General features: G+C 34.7%; 1 protein-coding gene across 1 annotated transcript; it reads right to left on the reverse strand.

The window, feature by feature from the left end:
- Positions 1-6,396: 6,396 nt before the first annotated feature.
- On the reverse strand, positions 6,397-15,798 carry LOC132696371 (endothelin-converting enzyme homolog). The gene is made up of 13 exons (XM_060661159.1): positions 15,631-15,798; positions 14,957-15,063; positions 13,996-14,903; positions 12,915-13,238; positions 12,723-12,859; positions 12,428-12,658; positions 11,524-11,643; positions 11,233-11,441; positions 9,025-9,489; positions 8,736-8,800; positions 7,684-7,934; positions 6,714-6,894; positions 6,397-6,658 (listed from the first exon to the last, which is right to left on the reverse strand). Exons 1-13 carry the CDS (start codon positions 15,796-15,798, stop codon positions 6,420-6,422), a joined length of 3,405 nt encoding a protein of 1,134 aa, XP_060517142.1. The 3' UTR covers positions 6,397-6,419.
- Between the last annotated feature and the right edge of the window lie 2,025 nt (positions 15,799-17,823).

Below are 17,823 nucleotides of genomic sequence, written 5' to 3' on the forward strand. Positions count from 1 at the left end.
TTTCGGAAACGGAAAAATTAGTTCTTTCAAAAGGTTCCGACTTCGTCCTTGCCCCACGTATTATCCCAAACGAGGGAATCATTTCAAATGTCGAGTCTATCCTATTCAAAATGCCATCTCAAACATCTAATGAAATTCGATTTGAAACCGCCAAAATGCAGTCTTGAATCTGATATTAAGGCTTCTTCTCCATCAAACTTATCTCGTCTCTACGGACCCCCAAAGATTCACAAACCATTATTACCCCCTGGACCTATTGTCAGCACCATTGGTTCTGCAAAATATTCACAGGAAAAACTGATAGTTTCTTACTTAATTCCTTTCACTTCATTCAACACAAGATATTCTGGTTGGTTTCGACGTAAAATCCCTCTTTACTGAATTTCCTATTCCTAAAACTCTCAATATCATTTTAAATATATTAAAATCAGAGAATCTGGAACCAAACCTTCTCATTTTAATTGAAAAATGCTCGTCTGGAACATGTTTTTTCTTATAACGGTCAAATTTTTGAACAAACGTCGGGAACAGCTATGGGTTCTCCACTATCACGAGTCTTCTCGAATATATTTATGGAAGCCTTTGAGAAGAAAGCATTCGACACTTTTCGTTTAAAACCAAAATTATGGTTCATGGTCAAGAATCTGTTATAGATTTTCTTAGAGATCTAAACTATATACACCCTAACATTGGAGAAAAAGTAATAATAATAATTTGGATTCACATTTACTTAAACATTCTACCAATGTGTACAAGATGTCTCCGTTCGTAAAGATAAAAATAATAGAATGAACTATTCCTGTGGTATATATCTTTGTCTCTGTTTATTAATTTTTACTTTTTTTTCACAACATGCTTTTATGAAATTCATTCTCATTTTGCATTTCTTCATGCAAAATTCCTGACCCCTTTACCTTAAGAAAAAGCAGAGGCGCCCAAAAAATATTTTTTGCAAATGAAATAAAAATCGCAGGGAAGTTATAGTAACAAATACTTTTTTTCCTTAAAATTTTAGCACTTGTAACTCAACTCAACACAGGAGAATTAGGACATTATTTGAATGTTTTCTTCTTAAAATCACATCTGATACGCCCTGTATTGCGGTCTGCGGTATCAGTTCAGATACGCCCTGTATTGCGGTCTGCGGTATCAGTTCAGAAAAATGCGGCAACGTTGGAGTCAAAGGGGGCTAAAAATCAGGTTAGTTTCGGTATCCTCTTGGCCGTTAATGCGGGACACGGCCGTAACATTTCCGTTAGAGGGCGTCTCGTAATTAATTGTGTAAAACGGCTCGAGTGATTATAGACGTTCGGATATTGTTCCGTGCTGATACCAACTCAAAAATTACAATGAATCGAAAAGAATAGACAAATTCGGTTTACGAATTGTTTTCATTACTATCACATAATTCTGCAACTTGTTTTTGAGAAACAAACATACAAGTATTTAATTACTTTATCATTAAGTTTTACACTCGTTGATATGTGGTATACGTTGCTAATACATGGTATTAGTTGCTGTACATTGTAATAAATTGTTCTTTCTCCATTATAAGACTCATTTACCTTAGCAATCACAAATCAAACCACAACCTCCACTTTCTCTTATGATACAGCAATACTAGCTTCTGACCAAAATCTGGAAACAGAAACCAGAAACAAATGCCAATGAATCAAAATCCTAACATATCACATTTACACTGAGAAGAGACCACTGTCCTAAACAACACTCAGCTAATACAAGTACAGATCATAAAGTATCTCTAGACCAACGATTAACAATAAAAGAAATGTCCACAAAACTAATCTTTTTGACATATGTTTTTGTTTTGAAAACTAGTTTTATGTAATTTTGGTGGGCCTATTTCAAAAATTCTATGCATTTATTTGTATCACGTAAGTTTTTTTTTTCAAATATTAGAGAAAAAAGATATATATTTCTAAAATAATTTATTATTTTATTCACCAAAGCTGTTCTTCCCACCTTTTTTCCAGTTTCTTAATGCTTCAATGCAAAATGAACAAGTTATAGTTTGCTTTACTACGACAAAACTACCACAAATATAACAAAAGTTATTTTATACGTTCTAGAACATTAGAAATACGCAATAACGAAGACAACAGCCGCGAACACAACATCTCGCTGACCAATACAACCAAACTGCGCATAAACAGGTTACAACGCTGTGTTGACGCTTCTGCGCCTACTCTGTTGCTTTACAGAGAAATCTAATATTATTCAGTGTTGCCAAATCACATTTAATTTCATAAAAATCAATTCGTGCCTAAATGTACAAATAAGCAAACAGTTTTCAAATATCCAAATCAAAGAATTGGTAGAAAATCGCAACTATCACTGGAAAATAAGATTAGCAGTGGTAAAAACACATTCTATCTTTTTTTTTCAGTGGTGTTGATTAGTTTACGGAAAGAATAAAACGCCTTGTATTATTTCGCAACAGGGAAGGCCACCGTCTCTTTTAAAGTCATTGTAAAGTGTATTCGAAAGAACGAAGACTTTAATAGCAATAAGCTGGCCTCCCTCCCCATGCTGCTCGATTCGAGAAATTACTTTTTAATTTCGCGGTGTCATTTTGCGGGCTGAAATCTCGAAAGTTATGAGCTTCTGCGGTCGGGACTCCCCGCTCAGGGAGAGTATTTAAAAAGTCCGCGGCTTAGTGGGACGAGAAGAGGCAATAGAATAGTAATAGCTTTATATTAATGTCTGCGGTGTAACGATTACGCAATGGGACCGAAAATGCACTACGGGATATTACTAATATTACAAAGAATAAAGTGCAGATGAGAACCTATTATGCACATTGATGCACGTGTTATAAAAATAATAAATATTTAGTTATTGCTGCGAAACAATACGCTGTCCAGGATGGGGCGAATGTAAGTGGTAAAAAGTTTGCAAGCGATGCGAGGACTAGGATTTTTAAAAGTCCTTTTTAACACAAATAACGCGCAGTTTACTTTATTTGCAGTATTTGATACATGTACAGACTACGCAAGATCATTAGTTACTGTCACACCTAGGTCCATCTGAGAATCGACACTTGACACAAAGTATCCATTGATATAATAGTTTAAACCGGGATTGTTCTTGCCAACATGCAGCACTGAGCACTTTTCGGCATTCAGCGGCAATAGCCAAGTTGAAAACCACTTGAAAATAGTATTCAAGTCACATGAGAATCAATGCTGGAGAGCACCGATCCCTGGAGAACACCGCTAGGCACGTTTTGTGGCAGTGAAAAACTCCGAACGACCATCGGCTTAAAAACGCCGCTATACCCCCACTCCGACCCTTTCAACTTTGAATAACAAGCGTCGATCTGGCACCGGATCACCTGAGTCAAGAGATAATGTCCAATGATTGTGTGAAATAGGCCATGCTGTAATGTGTGGTGGTGCAGGTATAATATGACAGTCGATCAAAAAAGGTAACAGCTGATTGGCTATAAGGCGTTCAAGAACATTACATATAGTACAGTAGGACGGTAATTTGAAACATCGGTGTTACATTTAAGGATTTTAAGGATAACCACTGGGTAATATAAATAGGCTCTGCAAACAGAGCGACATACGTTTTTAAGATTTTACTGAAAATTCCATCAGGTCCATCAGAATATTTTTTTAACTCAGGTGTCTGACATAGGAATAAAACACTTTGGGACTTCATATGAGTAAAAAGGAAAGGGGAAAGGCATTATAGAGGATAAGAAAAGATATAATTTGATCTATTGGAGTCCGAGGTCCTGGAGGACTGCACACAAGGACCAATATTTAGAATATTCCCACAGTTAAATTCAGCGAACGTCATTTCCGGAGCGCCCGGCTCTTTATTTTAATTATGACCGCAGCCCCGCATCATACGAAGTTATTACCAATAAATCTGCGGCTACACGGCGGTGTAATTGTGGCTTCACGCTCAGTCGAGTCCTGATTTATCGTCGGGACGCTTATCTGCGTCGCGGCGCGTATTAATTACGTACCGATGCCTATTTCCCGGCTTTTTCCGGCTAGCGGAGAAAGCGCCCGTTTCCCGAGGGACCGTCCGACAATACTGTGATTAGTAACCGCGGGTCGATCCCCCGAGGAATTTAATTGCGAGGTTAAGATAATAGGCCCCGATCTGATCGTTCGATTTCTTCGATTCGGAAGAAGAATGCACCACTAATAATCGATCGAATTGCTGTAATTGCGAGCCGCCACCGAATGAAATAAAAACTGCACAAACCAAACATTCGAAGACAGAATAATATAAACTTCACTTTGGTCCCGAGTTCGATAAATAAGCTCAATAAGTGATAATGTCGCTGAATATAATTGGGAAAAATTTATAACTTTACTATAACTTTCTTGACATTTTTATTTTATTTGGAAAAATATTGAAAGCAACAATTTTCAAGAAAAAAAAATCACCGCGTGCAGAATATTTTTCCAAAAATAAAAATTTGAAAAAAAATTGCCAGAGAAAATAGAAAATGAAAATGAATTTCATAAAAGCAAGTTGCGAAAGAAAAGTAACAATTAATAAACAGAAACAAAGACATGTAACACAAGAATAATTAATTCTATTATTTTGTATATTATTATTATTATTATTACGTAATAAATTATGAAACTTTATATATTGCTAGTGTGTAACTATTTGAAACAGTGCTAGCTTATTTCTAGTAGTGAATATCTCTTGTATTTCTTTAATAAGCTTAATAAGTACATTTTAAAGATGGCGTAAATATAAATTTTCTATAACTCATAAATGGAGAAGGTGGAGGTGGCCTAACACTTTCACAAATATAAGAAAGACAAGAAGAAAATTAAATGCAACGATATTAAGTTTTTTGCAACAAAATAAAGGTTTAACAGGTTAGGGTTAATAAATCCTGATTTTTCAGCCTTTTTCTATGTATACATAAATTTACTGTTAATATGCGAACAGTATATTTAAAGTGGCAATTATTGCCATTACAATTATAAAAAAAACGCTAAGAGTACTCAGAGCTTTGGGTTTTAATAGATTCTAAAACGAACAGTTCGTTAGGCATTAAATTCCGCATTCTAGTGATGTCTTAATTTTGATATCATGTTTGCTCACTGAAATACCTAAAGGGAAGTGTCAACTACAACTAATCGAACATTAAAGTCCTTTTAATGTAACATCAAGAGTGCGCGTACTAATTCTATCGAAAATTATCGAAACCTCGTTCATCCTGTCACGGCTGTCCTGATTAACGAGGCCCCGCAGTAGATGGAAGCGACATAGCTTCGATTTTGCCGATTCAGGCGATTCGGGCGGCTGCCGTTCCGCCAAACCGCAAACTACAGTTTGAATGTCACCCATTAGGCGGGAAGCGTATGTAGATAATCGAATCAAAAGCGGGGAGAATAAAAATTTGTATATTTTTGCGGAAAAATTCTTTGGGATATATTTACGCAGGACGAGTTTCATCGGACTATTTCATGAAATACGTGGAACTAATCCAAACCATACATTGTAAATAAAAATTATTATTATTTGCATTAATACATAACGTTTTTTTATTATTTATCACAATTTTGAAAGTTGCTTTTAATAAATGTCGCAATAACAGTTTCATTTATATTAGCTGACTTATGACGAAGTAAATTAATAATAAAGAACTGTTCTTTAGCGGAATAACATTTTCATTACAATGCCAATCATCATATCAACGATATCGTTCGCATAGATGATGAAAATCCTATTTAATTGTTTTGCCTCTTTTAGAAAAAGAAAAAACTATAGTATGCAGTATATGGATACCCTCTTCGGCCTAAACTGGTGACTAAAATGGGGTTTGTTAAAATTGTTGCATAATATACCATTATTATTACTTCAGTTTGAAACTAACTCTCTCTATAAGTAACCCGAGAAATTTATTTATATAAAATGTAAAACATAATATTATAATAATACATAAATATAAGATAAATATAATATAAAATATGAAATTTATTTATTACCTATAAATATTTATGTAGATGATCAACATCAAATATCTCATCTGCAGTGTTTAGAAATTACCCAAAACTAATAAAAGTGATGGTAATTTACTTCTTTTGACCTTTAATGTGTTGCATCTCACGATTTTGACTAACGTGTGTATTTATTATTTGCAAAACTCACGAATATGGAGAGGGCTTTGCTTTGAGGAATGCCCTATTCAGTTGTTTTTACTGCTTACCTCCTTTTTTGAAATTGCACAAAATTTTTGGTTCGGTTATTTTCAGGAAGCAACTCTAATTAACTAAATTTATATTAATATGCCTTTTTCTTTGGTCTTCTTGTCTTGGCTCGATATACTGTTTAAAAAATACTAATGCCAAACCTAACCAAAATCAAACCCAAGATTTAAAAATTTTCCACATTTTATTCGGCACGAAAACGAGTTAATTCGCCATTTCCAATAACTCATAATTATTGTTGTAGTCATAGTCGCTGGAGGTGAGTGTATCCATTTGAATCCTGTCAATTTCCGGATTCATTCTGAGGCCGGCCGAGCACTTGAATGCTTTTGAAAATTCCTCGAAATTCGTCATCATTATGTCCACTTTGAAAGGGTTCGGCAGAGATTGACTTTCGAAAAGTTGCACAGCAGATTCGGCCAGAGACGTCCTCCCGCAATATTCTGAAAATTCGAGCGATAACTTTTACCTAAATAGCCCTTCGCGTCTACGGTCTACCCTGCGCCAATGAAATAAAGAACGCTTGATCGCTGCAATACGATTCGGAAATCCAAGGCAAATTCCAAAAAGAAGTTTGTTCCTCCGACTGGGAATTAAATACCAAATCGTACGTCAACTGCAACGCCATGTTGTCCGACATTCGGTCGTTTACGGAAATCTCCGATACGGCTTCGTTTATCTAAAATGAACAGAGGGTTCAGAGTCTTCATCTAAATTAGGATGTGTGAGGCAAATTTTATTTAGAGGGAGGCGGGTAGCAATGGGGAATGTTTTCTTTGTCATACACGTTAATATTAATGGCAGGTAAGTGTAATAAGAGATTCATTGAATGTTGCATTTTGAAACTAATTTTGATGGTTAACAACTAAGATAATTTTCCCTTATATACTATTGGCTACAGGAAAAAGAATTTGTTGCTTTCAAAAAAATAGTATTCAAAGTCTGGCGTATATTAATTGCATTCAAATTTGGACCGAGGTGGCTTTTACTTGATGAAAATCCATTTAACACAATTAAATTAAATTAATATTTATTAACTGTTAGCACTACATGTTATTAAATTGTTTTAGTTGTCATTTTTCAATAATAAGTAAAGTAATAAGTAAAAATAAGTCCAGAAATACTAATATTACTCTTTAGGTTCAATTCATATGCCCATTAATCAATTAATTAGTCTAGTTAAATTAATCCAATGTTATTTATAATTTAATATATTATAATTATAATTAATTATCGTCAAATTATAATTCAGTTATTTATCTATCAATTTTATATAAAAAATTAAAGTCCACCAAATAATGTGTAAATTATTTCAGTATGAAAGGACAGTAAATAAAGCAATCAAACGTCAAGAAATGATCAAGAGAAAGTCAGCAAACCCCGCCTTTTTCTATTTTAAAATTGGCCTCACCACTATATCCCTGTTGACCTTTCAATTTAGATCGAGTTCAATGATTTAAATGCGTACGTTATATTCAAGTTTCTGTTTCAACAAATCTCGTCCTTTGTCCATTACCAACATGGTCTTCAAACCCGAAACAAAACTCTTGTAAAATCCATCCGTGGTTTTGATGTCGTCCTCGTTCTGACCAAACCTCCTGCCTACATCGGTAAAATGTTTGGCCAGTTCCTTGGACAAATGAAATCCCACGTGTCCGTTCAATAAATAAAGCGGGTAGTCTTTGTTCGGTAAATCTTCGAGCAATCTTGAAGGAATCACTGAAAAAGCGGCGGTTCATTAGCAATACGTGAACTAGGGATGCTGCGGATAAAATAAGATAAAATAATGATGATATATAAGAGATGAAGAGATATATAAGAGGTATTGAAGAGATATCAGAAATTGGTACACATCACTGTGAAGTAAAGTGGAGTGTACATTAAGATGAATATACTTATCAGTACAAATGTTCTATTAATTTTTAATTTGTGTCATTTAAATGCTTTTGCTGTTTACGGCTCGTTCTTTCCAGACCATCTTCATGAACGTGAGGTGGTAGCACACTTCGTACCGTTTTAACCTTTCGTTATTCCGTAATTGTATTCTAATTATATTGTATTTCTTACATTGTGACGTGGGTTTGAGGTTATGTTTGATTTTGTGCTCCTTAAACGGCCTTACATAACTGCTGTGGACTTCTTATAAAGTTCTAAATCTGCAACTGTTTTTAACAACACAACAACAAAGTATTTATTTGTTCAAACTTTTTCAATGGGTTGATTATAAGAAATGGAACCTTTCTGGAAAATTTCTCTTAAAACATAGGCGGATTTTTGTTTATTTTTGAAAGAAACTTCCACTAATACTGGAATATTATCGGACAAACCTTTTAGATTCCTCCGGTGTCGCGTGTTAATGAATCGAACTGGCTGACATTTCGTCAATCATTCTGTTTATTTCTGAAGAGCTCAACTAAATGAGGAATCCAAAAGATTCGTAAATAGTATTTCTGTTTTTTAAAATGCAACAACGCTATTTTACAAATTAAATAATAAAAAAATATAAATTTAATCACTTGCCTATAATCTTATTTTGATAAAAGGTTATTGGTTTCAGATCGAACGGGTCAATAAAATGTTGTAACCTGAAAGAGATAAGGTGTAAGGGTAAGTATTGTTGTTCATGTTATGGTAAAAGTCGTTGTGAGTAAATATAATTACTATTATTATTATTACTATTACTATTACTATTTCTCATTTTCTAAAATTTGAATTTTGAATTACATAAAATTTTAATTACGCTTTCGCTTTACCCGACCTGGGCTATGTGTTCGACAACTTCGATAATTGTGTGATGTGTCATACTTACAAACTGATGGAAGAATTTTGCGAAAACAGAAACAAGTTTTTCCGGCCGTTTTCAACGAGCCCGAGATAATTTTCCAAATAATTGTCTCCGATTTCGATGGTCTCGTGGAAGTCGTGAACCGTCACCTCCGAAACCCAATGCGAACCCATTATCAGTTTAATATCGGATAGTTTCTCTTGGAAACTCTTTTTGGCGGACTTCTCCAACGAGCTATTCTCTATAACCAAACGAAGCTGAGCTTTCAATTCGTGGTACAACGAAAAGCTATATGACACGTAGTCCCGCGCGCCTTCCTTTTTGTCAAATTTCTGCGAGTGTATGGCGGCCACCACTTCCGGCATTAAATCTGTCGCCTGTCTCAGGCAAAGGTCTTCTGTGGTTTCTTCTATTGTGGGCATGACGACCAGCTCGTATATATGTAAGAAATAGTATAGGGAAACGGTTTGAATAATTTCGTTGTTGTGGCTGAAATTTTCGAAATCAAAACATGCAAATCGCGTAAGGTCCTCATCGTGCTGGCTTTTGCCCGAAATTTTTCCGACAGAACATTAGGGGCGGACTCTCGAAGTTTTTGCTAATAATATAATTTTGTTTTGTTCATTTGGGTGGGTACAGTCTTATTAAATTTCACGAAGAAAAAACAGCGAAATTAAATATATACAATAAAGTCATAATTGAGATTAATAACAATGAGAATTATGTTTTTTATAGAAACGTAAGAGTTTTATACGTTTTTCCTTTTCTTCGACGATATTGCCGTTTTTGTGCGCATACACGTTTCTTTTCTTGTTACTTTCGAAAATCGATGAAATGGAACTTTTCGAACATATCTACGCCCGTATAAAAATGTCATATCTCGGTATGAAATGATCACCTTCGAAAAAAAAATTTTTTTTTGTCTGTCCGTTCTCCGTTCTCCTCTGTCGTCTTTTGGTTTTTCCTGAATAACTTTCGAACCGTTAGAGCTGCAAAATTGAAATTTGCGCGCTTTTTAACCCTCCGAGGCACATACGCTTATAAGAAATGGCGCTGATCCGACCCTGGTATTCATCTTTTTTTCGCGATTTTCCACTGTTTTTTGGACATTGCTATGAAACACGAGAAGTGTCAGAAATTTGAAGTAAACATCATTTTTCAAAAACCGTTTACGGGACCAAAAGACCCAGAAGACGCGGAAGAGGTTTTCATAAACTTTTATGCTTGAAAATTTTTCAGTAGTATACAGGGTGCGTCGCAAATTAAAAAAAAAAAACTGAAAAATTGGTTATAACTGAAAGACTATGATTCACATCTCACTTTCTTTTATATTGCGATATAGCCCGCCTAGACAGCAACAGGGTGTTCCCGATAATCCGTGCTAATTGCGAAATGTGTTAAGTGTCCTAAATTTGCAGATATCAACTTCAAATTTAGCATAGAAGTAAAAGTCCGTGTCCACATTCAAACGGTGGAAATTGGGTGCAATCAAATTTTGCCAAAGTATTTTTTAAAAAATTTTGAATTTTTTACCTCCACAATCGCGGAAGATCCAGTGCAATAACATTTTTTTCAGGTATTTTTTGGATTATATAAGCTGCTCGGGATATTTGAAAAGATCCATATTGAAATCGTTATTTCGGGGGCTGCCAAGATGCGATGACGTCATTGATTATTACGGCGCACTGTATGTTTTCCCAGCAAACGTGGAAGATCCAGGGCTAACATTGTTTGAATCATATACAGGGTGTGTCGTTTATTTGCAAAAAATCAAAAAGATCCTAAAAATTTCCGTTTTTAGGGGTTAATTTTTGTCGATAAATGAAAAACCGTTAAAGATGGGATAATTTCATTTGAACAGTATCGTAAAGTGTGTCGAGACAGAGTTTCAGGTTTCGTCAATTATACAGGGCGCGAGATATTTAAAAAAATATTATTTGTACACATTTTAATATTTACATCAACTTGCGAAAGTTCCATAGCGGTAGAAAAACAATGCGTCCCTTTCCCACAGGGAACCGCGAAGCTCTTGCCTTTTATAATAAAAAGCTGCTTCGCGTTAGGCGCTCCGCCCAGCGACGATTTTTCGAAAGCATTCTTGTTTAATAAGTTCTCTACTGATTAAAGTTCCAGACACATTTTTTACATCCTGTTTTGCATCTAGCGACTAAATGATTTCGACGCGACATTACCATCGAAAGCCAACACGATGAAAATTGAGACAGACTGTACCTCGTATCGAAAATATCAAACAACGCATCGAAATATTCTACGAAAGCCATCTCGACGCTCTTCGGTGGAACGCTGCTGCCCAAAACATTTTCAAAAAGCCTTTTCCAGTTCAAATAGGGGTACTTCAGGGTCAGTTCCTCGACAGACACTTTGACGTAGTTTTGATAAACCGCGGACTTTCGAATTTGTAGGGCATCGATCGATAAAACCTAAAACACAGTTCATTTTGCTGAAAACTCTGACAACATTAGTGAAAATAATAATAATAAAGGTTTTTAACATATTAATTACCCTTTGTGATTTTATAAGAACTCCGAAAACATTTGTGACGTCAATACGTTCCAGAAATTCGACGAAAGTTTCCAAATTGGTTTTTTTATCGACGGGTATTGAGCTGGACGCCAGCGGACTCTAGGAATGTACTTTTTTTAATATAACTTATGGACACAACACGTGAATATGTAGGTAGGTTCATAAAAAAATGATACGGCTTGAAAATATATTTTTTGGAAGATATCTTCACAAATTATTCGTATTCAAACAAACAGTAAAAGCTCAAAAACGCAAGTTTTTAGTAATTAAAATAGATTTAATATAATACATTTTATTATAACACATGTATACACTTTTCGCTCTAACGACTGAAACAATTTTGAAAAATATGCGTATTAATTTTTTTTACTCAAAATGACCCATCTTGGGCGCCAAAACAAACTTTGCTTTGTCAAAATGCGATACGCAGTTTGATGACGTGCACGTTGCTCAAAATATAACGTGGAATATTATGCATATATTATAGAGTAATTAGAGTATTCAGAATTTTATTCATTTTTATTGTTTATAGCCAGTTATTTTCGTAAGTGTCACCGTTAAAAAACGTCTAAACCAAAACAGTCTCAACTTTTATTTATTTTAAAAATAAAAAGATAACTTTTAACTTTTAAATAAATTACTTAAAAACCATTTAGAAGATGGTTGAACCTTATCACAAGGGGTCCAACATTGTAACTTGAACAAGACAAGAAGAAACACTTGGAAGGAGTTATGGAGTTTTTCCTGAATGCCTTGTCGTAGCTTCTCGCTGATTTGAGGCCTCAAATTTCGTAAATTTAAAATTTACAATTAAATTTGGTCATAAAGTTTGCATAACGACGACACGGTGGTATCAATTTTTTATGAAACTATCAGTACTTACAATTTTATATGGACTTTTAAGGAGGCTTAAAGTATCGTCCAAAAAATTCTTGGCACTTCTTAGGAACTCAATATTTTCACAGGCTTTCATTTCATCGTACAAGCTATTCAAATTCACACTAGAGGCGTGCCTCGCGGAAGTAAAGTTTCGGAGACATTTTCTCTCCAACTGACTCTGCAGAGGCCATTCTTTCGGTCCGAGGTTTAAGGAACTTTCGCCGGGCAAATTCAACTGCAACAAATACGATTTTCTTGTCTCGAAAATGTCCCAAAAAAGTTCTGTTTCCGTATATTACCTGCACGACAAATGTGTCCCCTTCCGCGACACCGATATCAATATTAAAGAATGGCATGGCTTTCCTTTGAAAGAGAAACGAGAACAAATTGGTAACATCCCATTGGTCCCACGGCGATGACGCGATTGTATTTATCACTGCAAAAATTACGTCAACTAGGTACATGCTAAATAAATAATTCTAATTTCTCACTGGACCACATCCTATCGACGTATCTGTAATCTCTGGAAAAACTGACGCAATTATCAAAAAACCCCTTGAAGTGCTGTAAAAATTTCTCCTCAAATTTCGGTTTGCTGTACAAGAGGCCCAAAAGCGTATCAGTTTTTTCGTTGTCGATCCGGTTTTCCGTTTTTAATCCCCCGCAAGCGAAATCGTAGAAATTTTCACAGGGATCGACCTTGTGGTCTATGAGATTTAACATGGTCGACGCCTTCAGTTTGCAGAACGGAGTAGCACATTCTTCTTTCGAGTTTTCCGTTCCTCTACATTGTAGTGCAGCGACTGGGTCGATTCCTGGCAGTTATATATATTATCTAGCTTACTTTTACCCCGAAATTATTCACGAAAACGGATTTTGTGCAAAAGCTCAATTATTTGAAGAATTATTTAAAAAAAATCAAAAACTAAATTGCAAGTTTGACACCCTGTATCTCGGTTAATATAAACGTTTGAACTAAGGTACGTTTTGTAAAGTCCTAATATTTATCTACAAAATCTCTCGATACCCGTTAAAATGATTCACTGCCACGATTTAATAGAGACAGTTAACTAAGAAATACATTAGTTGTTAATAATAAGAATTGAATAAGATATATTTCGCGTTCTATAAAAATAGAACCATGGAAATTTTAAGAGTCACATTAGATATGGAGAACTACCGTATATAAGTTGCGGAGCCTTGAAAAAGTAGGTATAGTCCAAAAGCGTGTAATCAAAGTAATTCTCAGTCTAGAAACTAGACAATCTTGCAGAGTACGGTTTAAAGAATTTAAAATCCTAAGATAGACTGCTCTCTTCCTGCAGGAATGAGCGAACGATTATTTATTAGTGATAATTACCTTTATTACCAGTGTATAAAGAAGACGGCTTCTACAGAAGTGTTAAAATTTTAAAGAAAGAAGTTTTTATATTCTGATCATGATGGAACTACGAAAAGGTTTCATACCAAATAACATAAATTGTAATATTGTTATTTTTACATTATTTAATGTATTTAAATATACTTTAAATAAATATATATTATTTTTATAAAAATGTATAACATACTTACTAAATTTAGTGGACGGAGTTGTTTTCTGAATTTCAGATTCGTTGTTCATATGGAATATGGAATGATCAATGGTGGAGTGTGTGCTAGAATTGATCTCACCCCTACTATCGGTGATAAAATTTTGATAGACTTTCCTGGTAGTCGAGTCTATTGCTTTCTCGGTGACAGCTTCGGTAGTATCTATTTTAACAGCACCGTTTTCAAAAAAACTGTGGATCGTTGTTGGCACTGCATCAATGACCGCTGTCGATAGCGTGCTCGAGGTTTCCTTTACGGTATACACGCTCGCTTTAGCAGTGAAATATAGCGATGCTAACGTGCTTCGCTCTTCAGAGTCGTCAGTTATTGTTTGTTCATTTATTTGGTTAACTGTCTCAAAGTTTTTGCTTTCTTCGAATAGTATAAGCGTGCTGAATTCGGAACCAGGCGCTGTTGTCCATATGCCTGTATCGTTCTCCTCGCTTATTAATTCAAGTTGATCACTAGTTTCTGTTGTTTCGTGTTGCACAGTTGAATTAAATGCATTATCGTCAATTAGCTTTTTTACCGCCAGAGTACTTGATGGCGTTTCCGTTGTGCTCTCAGTAGTGGGATCTTTATCTACTTTTACATCGCTTGGAAATGTGAAATCTCGCATGGCGGTTATTTCATTTTCGAATTGATCTTCCAGTTGCATCGTATCCTCATAACTTGTCGTTTCTGACGAATAAGCGTAATCTTCTGAACTACCTTGCACTGTTTTGGTACTATATGGAACTGATTTTGTAGGTTCGCTATCTTCGATGGCGATTATTTCGAAGTAATGCTTAACAGATTCTTTGTGTTTAGTTGAATTCTTAAAAATGTCCGTTTCACTATTCGGTGTTGTCTCGCTTGGCAGCAGATCACTTTGCTCGAGTGGCTCGTTGCTGCAAATTTTGGAAAGTGAATGCATAGTGAAATCGGTATGCTAAGCCAGTACCTTTGAAACGATTCTGTGGAAGTCGTTTTCTCGATATTTTGAGAAGTTCCTTCATTTTTGAAGGCTTCCAGCTCCTTCTGACGACTATCGTTCCTATTATTTTCGACCTAAAGAAATGATTTGAGCAAAGTAAATTTTATTATTATTTAATTATTTTGCAACAGTTTTTTTTAATGAAAATCTGAAAAAGTTAAAATGAGGAAATTGTTATTTATTCTGTCCTGTGAACTATTTAAGTTAAATTAATTGATTGATCGGTTGTCAATTTTTCGGTTATTTTTTCTCACTTATTTATATATGCGGAAGGATATGTAAAAAATATTATATTATATACATAAGAATGGAAATTGATTCTTACGTAGTTTTAGAGCTTAAGTTTGAAAAACTTGGGGCTTCCACTTATCTTCTATTGTTTTATTTGCATTATTTGATTTTAAATTCATATAAATAATTTATAAAATAATTACGAAAGTCTATATATAATATATTTTGAGTTTATTTTCTTAATATAACATTTCGTGTGATTTTCTACGTGAATTTTGACAATCAATTTATTCTTTGTAGGTTTTTGATTGTAAAAATAATTCGATAAATGAGTTTTTATAAATAAAAATCTATGTTGTTTAATTTTGGGAATATTTGGATATTTTTTTCGCAAAAAAGTGTCTACTTACTGCTGGGGGCGCATAGTCTTTTTTTCTAGGGAAGCATAACATCATCAAATATATCAACACGCACACAATCAAAAACACAAGCATAGAGCAAACGAAAGACTTAAACGAACGGTCCTTAGAAGGACTATTGTAGTAGCCTTCGTTAACAATGTACGAACCGCGAGACATTTTTAACTACGAATAAATAAAATGAGCTTTAAACGCCACTGAAATGGGGTAAATGAAAAACCAGAGGCGTAATCGACAATATTTTTTTATTTTATTTAACGCCCATACGAAGTCAGCCACAACGCAAGATATTTCCAAAATCTGGACACGGTCCTGATTAAAGTACCGAAAGAAGGAAATTTAATTAGCGTTATCTGGCCACAGTTTTATCGGCAATTTTAAGGTTTTTTGTTAACGGAATTTCCGTCTGCTGTGAAACCGGCAATGCATTTTTTTTTAACATTTGGTAAGTGCCACATGGGCCCTATTGCGATATACGTAGCATGTTCTGGAAATTTTTACACAAAAACAAAATAATAAATGTATGTTTATTCTTTACAAAAAATAAGTAAAATTTTACAAAAAAACTTTAAAATTATTTAGTGGTTTAATTTATGTAATTTCGGGGTTTTAAGTCAGGATGTTTTGTCATAATCGAGAGAAATGCCACAATCGTATAAATTGAATTATATATATTTTTTCTTTTATTCTTCAAAAAGTATGTCGCTCGAGTAGGGTGTATTCTTTTCATCAATTGTTTCTAATGATCCATTTTTAAACTACTTCCATAGAATTCATACGACAATCGTTTATTGCTCACGAACCATCTAGTCCATTGCTAAGCTGTGATACAACCAGCGAAAAATAAAGTACTATTAGTTGAGAAATTCTTTTAAACATCTGAATTTGGATATTAAGCTACGAATTTTTCTACTTACTTCATCTCATTTATGGCGAACCCGAGTTATACTTAACCTAATAGATGCAGATTGTGGTATAATAATATTTTTATTGATATTTATACTTATCTTTCGGGCACCCATAGTTGGTAGCCCTGATGTATTTGAAGTATTTGTGTTACCGTTTATTTAAAAAGACAAAATAAAAAACAAATGTTAAGTTGGTAGTTTAGTTACCATTATAGTTTATGTTCTTACGTTGTCAATAGTAACCAAGTTGTAAAAAAAAGATGGCCGAGATGCATTTTTGATAAAGAATAGGATAATGCCCATAGTGGTTCAATTAGAGAAGACAATTTTTGGTAATACATTTTTTAATAAATTTCTTTCGGTTTATCTCTTGTTAATTAGTTTCCGAAAAGCGTTTCTGCTGTTTTTACTTAAAAACTGAAGCTTTAACATTTCTTTAAAATAATTTAAACTTTTATTTTGAGCCTCTTTTCAATAAAAACGCGCATCAAACATGTATAACATTTTCATAATGAATAAAAGAGTAGAAGTGACGATAAAATCAAACTTTAACATTATTCAATTTAATCGGGAGTGCCCTCTTGCCACCCATAGTTCCACTTTCAATTTTTAAAATCTGCGGAATGTGTGAACCTTACCAATAACTTTAGTGCGCCTACTGGAGGAGAGATGACGCTCCGAAAAAACCATGTTTCGTCGATGTGTATTATTTGTGATATTTAGCATCGCTTTTCGGTCATCCCTTTTATTTATTCTTCGTCTTCTTTCCTTTCCTTCTTTCCAAGGCTTTGTCTAGTATCCATTAAAATTTAAATATAGTGTTGTATCTAAGTTTTTTTCCTTTCTTCAGAGCTATGTGTCTTCCAGAAAATAATTTCCTATTTCTTTTCTTGTTCGTCCCTCTTATCCATCTTAGTTTCCAGGTAGTTGCATTCCTCACATGCCGTCACCGTAACTATGGGGCCTCGTCAAGCAAGAGACGGGGAAGGGGAAGGGACCACTAAAAAAAAATGGGTACAGCTGGCTCCGGCTGATAGCACCCTGTAAGGGCCCCTTGTCCAGGGTTGCAGACAAAGACCACAACGGCGGGGAAAGTGGAGAACAAGAGCTCCAGTATGGCGGAAGCGGCAGACAAGTTTTCAGGCTTAATGTAAAAGCAACTACTGCCTTGTGGTTTGATCTTGGCCCATCAAAGGCTAGTTGAAGAAAACCTCGAAAAAAAAATATTGGCCCTCCAGGTTGTTGGAATGTTCAAGGATTCCGAGGGACTAATATT

Source organism: Cylas formicarius, unplaced genomic scaffold (genome assembly GCF_029955315.1).
Source record: "Cylas formicarius isolate icCylForm1 unplaced genomic scaffold, icCylForm1.1 PGA_scaffold_1__22_contigs__length_36826433, whole genome shotgun sequence".
NCBI lineage: Eukaryota > Metazoa > Arthropoda > Insecta > Coleoptera > Brentidae > Cylas > Cylas formicarius.

Coding starts and splice junctions, on each gene's coding strand:
- LOC132696371 (XM_060661159.1), bottom strand. CDS start 15,798: ATGTCTCGCGGTTCGTACATTGTTAACGAAGGCTACTACAATAGTCCT. Junction 12,659..12,722: donor GGGACACATTTGTCGTGCAG/GTAATATACGGA, acceptor TATTTGTTGCAG/TTGAATTTGCCCGGCGAAAG. Junction 6,659..6,713: donor CTTTATTTCATTGGCGCAGG/GTAGACCGTAGA, acceptor TCGAATTTTCAG/AATATTGCGGGAGGACGTCT.